We start from the raw sequence: 6007 nt of genomic DNA on the forward strand, positions 1-6007 counted from the left end.
CTATTCATACTTTATTCACCTACTACTGGATCGCCGTTAGAGTAAATTGTTTTAACCTTTCGACCTTCACACGTACCTAATATCGGGATTAAACACAGATATTTGAGGTCGAAACCAGCATTCTAAGCTAAATATTCATAAATATTTTACATTTTTTCACGAGTGGACTAAAATTATATTGGACCGCGCTTGGCTACATGTGTGGACATCACAATATAGTAAATCATTCACATTACGCCACTGAATTACATCATTTCATTCAGGCCACGTCACTACGTTTGGTTTCTCCGTTCACATTGCGTCACTCATATACATTTCAGCTAGTGAACACCAAAATGTCGCAGTATAAGCTACTCTATTTCCAGTTCAGAGGACGTGTCGAATTGGCTCGGCTGGTTCTTGCTGAGGCTGAAATTGAATACGAAGACATAGTAATCGATTGGAAAGATGAATGGCCGAAACTGAAAATCTCACCAGGCATTAGTAGTAAGTCAATCCAATGTGCATATCTTTAGCCTAAATGATGGCACATCATTAGATTTTTTTCAAACAAAATAATTTTTTACAAATTTGTGTGACTTGAAACTTAATGATATTTACACTCCTGTCTACATTACTACCCGTTGTACGTTGGAACTAAACTATCATGGGTTCAAAATGCAATGACTCCCAAAGTACAGTAAACATATCTGTAGAGTTTAAGGGTTATCAACACAAGATTATGACAGTTAGTTTAGATAACGAACGCGTACAACGCGTATTACACAATCCAATTTCACCCGAGTAACTCCGCTTCAACTTTACCGTGTTTGACTTTTTAGGACTTTAAGTGTACTAACATTATTTTACAAGAAGCTCTGTCGTAGATGCAGGTGTAGGTGGTGTCACTTTAGGTCGCCATCGGTGTCATGATACTCGATGTTTCTGTCTATTCTGTTTACACAAGTGACATCGTATAAACGGTCAGATATGTAATTCATACGCAATTTAAAAATTAATTTTAAGCATACTTTTTGTGTAATGTATCTGTTATAATAAATTTTAAAAATTCTGTTTTAACAAGTCTGAAAATTTTAAATTTCACTATTTGAACTGGAATTACTGTGCACCACGACGTCTTCCAATCTGTCCTCGCAGCGTGTCCCTAGAAGCAGGGTATTGGCACACGATGCCCTCACGAGTACACGAATTCTGTTCTTTATTCTTATTAACATATTTATACGGAGTCGTACTTTATAACAAGCATTTGTCCGTTTACCAAGTCAGCAAACAGTAGTTTCGCAGAATAAGGATACAGATACGTGTTGCAATGACGTGGTACGATCTAGGCATTTTAAAGGGGGAATTTTACTGAAGTTGTCTTTGGTAATGTCAAACAGAAAAAATGCGGTATTTATTTCTAAACTCGGGTTTCTTGCCATTTGCCCTAATTTCGCCCGATCCTTTAAAACTCCATGGGGATGGTACAACTATTGTTAATTGATACCCCATTTATAATGTACAACAAGTAAATGATTGTAAACAAATCTTATAATAAATACATTGGATTGAAAATTATTTCATTTTAATGACCTCAGTTGTAAATTGATTTTTGTATTGAAATATTTCAGAGTTTCCATTCTCACGGTTACCAATCTTAGAAGTGGATGGAGTGACCATCGGAGAAGGTCAAGCCATAGCAAGATTCCTAGCAAGACGACATGGTAAGGGAGACCACGCTTTTTATTGGAAAACTCATCTGCTTTATCACTAATATACATAACATTCTACCCACGGATGCGACTGTAAAATTGTCCACAAGTGCACACAGTGATACTGATATTGAACAACCAAAGACAAATACTTAAAAAAGAAAAGGGTCAAACCAAGATCGATAAAATTTCAAGTCATTTCGACGAAAGACAGCCGAAATAATGTATAATTGAAGGCGAAATCAGGTCATGTACTAAAAACAATCTGTTAACAAGACTTTAAAAAAAACAGTTCATGTAGAACATCTTAAATATGCATCTACATCTTTTTTACAGTGTTCGCTAATATTTTGTTGTTCTACTTTAATCATTCACTGTGCCTTACTAGGGTGTATGAAATATATGGCACCTATCATCAAACACAAATGAGCCAAAGTGTCATTATTAATTATAGCCCTATTGCCCCTGATTGCGCAGTTAGATTGATAGTTACATCGAAGAATAGATTTCACTGCTTGGATTAATTTTATTCCATGTCAATATCAAACTTAAATTCATTGAATTGATTCCCTATGTTATTATGAGTTTGGTCTAAAGAATAAATATACATTAAATATCAATATTTAAATGTATTGACTACATAGGTTTATATGCTGATGACGTATTTGACCAAGCAAAGATCGACATGATAACAGACACAATAAAAGATATATTTGAAAAGCTCGCAGAAACAGTTTTAGCCGAAAAAGAAAAAAAGCAAGAATTGATGGACAAATACTTTAAAGACGTCTTCCCTTTGTTATTACAAGGACTTGAACGTGTATTGAAAGAAAACAATGGTGGTGATGGATACTTTGTCGGAGATAAGGTAGGCTAAATGACTCAAATATTATAATACTATTGGTCACCTGTCATTTTGCCCGTGTCTATCCCAATGTAGATTAGTAATCGTCACAGTTGTTTATGTTTATGTATGAAAGTAACACAGACATTGCTAGGTCTTGTATATGTGGATAAATAATCAAACACTTCTTAATATGTGAATTAGTTAACAGTCGTACATTTGGTATTTTTGAATTAATAGCTTGGCTAAATGTCAAGACTGGACATTTTAGAGGTAGATGAAAGTTCTTTTTCAACTACTGGAAATGTTTGCCTTGTTCGGTTTGCATTATGACTTTAATATTAGGAGTCATAGCCTTCAAGGGAGATTTGTTTTGGTGTTCATATGAAGATGTTTGCAGAATATATTTGCCGTCGCGCAAAGCTTTGCGTGTTAATAAAGACCGTATATTAATGAGGCGAAGTAGGTGTGTCGTGGTATAAATTGCTGGAAACCCTTAACTGTGTTGTTTGTGTGCTATACTTACACTTAATATGCTCAGCATCTTGCAAATGACACTCGACTTTGTGACAATTATAAGAAGCACACTATAAGTATAGGTACATCACTGAAACCTCCCAGCTAGTCGTGTGATTAGCTATACTATCATGTAGATCTAAATAATATTTGAATGCTAACTAGTTCGTCTTGGGTGAGGATGAAGGTATGTATTAATAAATTACAAAATAGGCAAGCCTAAAATTTATAAACAATATATGTCATTGTTTTCAATGGAATCTACAACACTCGATCGCATACAACTGATAATGATAATGATTTCTTTTTGTTAGGATCAGTGATTATTTGGATATTTTGTTACCAGAACACAACCAGATTATCAATACAATGTTATGGTTCATTTTTATTGGTACAAATTTCGAACAAACACAGGAATAACGTTTTCTTATCCTTAGGTCACACTGGCTGACTTAGCATTTATCGACTCGTGTTACTCAATGGTGGAGTTGAAACCGGAAGTCCTGACAGATTATCCCAAGCTAAATGCGTTGAAGCAGCGTGTGGAGAGTCGTCCTAGAATTGCAGAGTGGATGGAAAAGAGACCAGTGTACGTCTTTTGATAATGTTTTGTATAAACGGCTCCTTAGATTAAATCTGTCTTAATTTATTTTACTTTTTGAAGTTATCTGTTTATGTATTAAATATAAACTCGAGGTAAACTTACAAATTCATATTATTGTTATAATTTGTATTACTATTTTTGATTAAATAATTCAAATTCAATTCAATTATGCTTTACAATATTGTTTTGTAATGCATTGTGTATCGCATCAAATGAAAACCCAATAAAATATTCTTACATATTGTTAAAATAACACTAAATTTAAGTGTGACCATGTGATCATTATGTAAACACGGATAGGTACAATTGAATATATATTTATATTCTGATAAACACAGACATCTACAAGGGACACGTAAACTTTTGTTCATCATCCGCTAACGAAAACTAAAATAACTATTCTAGCGTCATTATTTAAAATATAGTACATTTGAAGGGTGTTTATGTTTGTTAATAAGCAAGCGAATACACACGCATTATGCAGAAGTAAAGACAAATTATGCAGAGAAGTGGGAAGTACTAAGAGTAATCAGGAAATTTAACAAAGCAAATAATGTTTCATTTCGTATTTAAATTTGTTTTTGTTTGATGTTTTTGAGGGAGTCTGGAAGTGAATTCCAGTGTTTTACTGCAGCAAATTTAAAATTATATTGTAAAACTGTAATTTGAGCAACAGGAATTGACAAATTACCGCTAGACACTGATCTTGTGGGATAGCAATGTGGGTAATTATGTACATACTTATTGCGGCTATGTGCATATCTGTTGTGTTTGAGGTCCAAGATAAATAGACAGGTTTATAATTTCCAAAGTTTGTGAATATCAAGTATGTGTAATTGAATAAAAAGAAGAGCAGAGTGAGCTTTAAAGTGAGAGAAGATGATTAGGCGCACAACTTTGTTTTTTGTAAGAGCAGAACTGGTTTAAGAAGACTAGTGTTGGCTATGTGTTCCCCCAGATTTCACTACAGTGCATCAAGTGTTGGAGAATAAGTGTGTTGTAAAGTAAGATAAGAATTGATCTGGGAACATAGTAACGAATGCAAGATATAATGCACATTTTGGGACTGATGGTTTTCACAATTTTGTCAATATGAGAATTCCAAGTTAAGCATGGGTCAATGGTTACTCCTGTAGACACGCCCTCTATCAACGTATCATTGATTGCGAGCTGTCCCTCCACTTTTACTTTTCTTTCCAGAGTTTTCAGGATCATATAGTTTGTTTTTTCTATATTAATTGTTAATTCATTAGCATTGCGCCACTGTACAACATTTTCAAAATCATTGTTAATATTAGAAAGATCAATAGAGTTAGTTTGCAGGAATTTAAATAAATTTGTATCATCCTCAAACAGGTGGAAATCAGTAGAGTGGTTAATATCATTTATGTAGATAAGAAAAAGTAAAGGCCCTAATATTGATCCCTGGGGCACCCCGTATTGAATCTGTCTGAATGTGGATGCAGTTCTGTCAATGTTTACTGTTTGTTGTCTATCAGTTAGGCCTATCAGAGACCCCTTATCCCATAATAAGCCAGTTTTTCAAAAAGGATATTGTGGTCAAGAGTATCGAATGCCTTTTTTAGGTCAATGAATACCCCAAATGTAACAAATCCGTTGTCAATGTTGGCAGTGATATCAGAAACAAGGTCAGCTAGGGCAAGGGCGGTATTGCATTTTTTTTCGAAAACAATATTGGGCAAGAGGATGTTGAACTTTTTTAGGAAGCTGTCCATTTACAGCTGAAAAAATATTTTGCTGATTACGGGCAGAATAGATATGGGGGTATAGTTGCCGACATCCAGAGCAGATTCCTTTTTATATACTGGTGTGATTGTGGCGAGTTTGAGAGAGGCAGGAAAAATACATTGAGCTATAGAACAGTTAAGAATGCGCGCTGAGGGTTTAGAAATATACTTTGCATCATAAATTCCACGTTTAGGGTGCACGTGATCATATCCCATTGCCTTGTTGGGGTCTAATCGATAAATACATTTCATAATAACTCGTTCTGTGACTGCTTAGAAGAAAAAGGACGACGGAAAATTGTAATTTACTTTATTTTATAATATTTTCACTAAACTAATTTGCTATATAATTTGTAAAGTATTTCGGTTGATTAGTGCCCATTAAGACTTTCTAAAACGGGTTTTGTTAATGTCCATTTTCCATCTCCAACATTTTCTCAGAAATGCTGCAGCAGATATCGATGAAACTTGGCAGGTTGATGAACAAGTCTTTGCCGAGTATGCATGTACTTTTTTACTGCACTGCCAGAGCAACTGAGCATGCTCAGAATAAATAATTAGCATAGATTGTAATGCTCAGGTTTTTAGGGATATCATAACCTTG

General features: G+C 34.5%; 1 protein-coding gene across 1 annotated transcript; it reads left to right on the forward strand.

Annotated features, from left to right (window-relative positions):
* The first annotated feature begins 271 nt into the window (after positions 1-271).
* On the forward strand, positions 272-3821 carry LOC102806149 (hematopoietic prostaglandin D synthase-like). Its single transcript, XM_085493123.1, has 4 exons — positions 272-486; positions 1611-1703; positions 2336-2559; positions 3489-3821. The coding sequence occupies exons 1-4, from the start codon at positions 336-338 to the stop codon at positions 3651-3653; spliced, it is 633 nt and encodes a 210-aa protein (XP_085349249.1). The 5' UTR covers positions 272-335; the 3' UTR covers positions 3654-3821.
* Positions 3822-6007: the final 2186 nt, after the last annotated feature.

This window comes from Saccoglossus kowalevskii, chromosome 18 (genome assembly GCF_978046115.1).
Source record: "Saccoglossus kowalevskii chromosome 18, keSacKowa6.1, whole genome shotgun sequence".
Lineage (NCBI taxonomy): Eukaryota > Metazoa > Hemichordata > Enteropneusta > Harrimaniidae > Saccoglossus > Saccoglossus kowalevskii.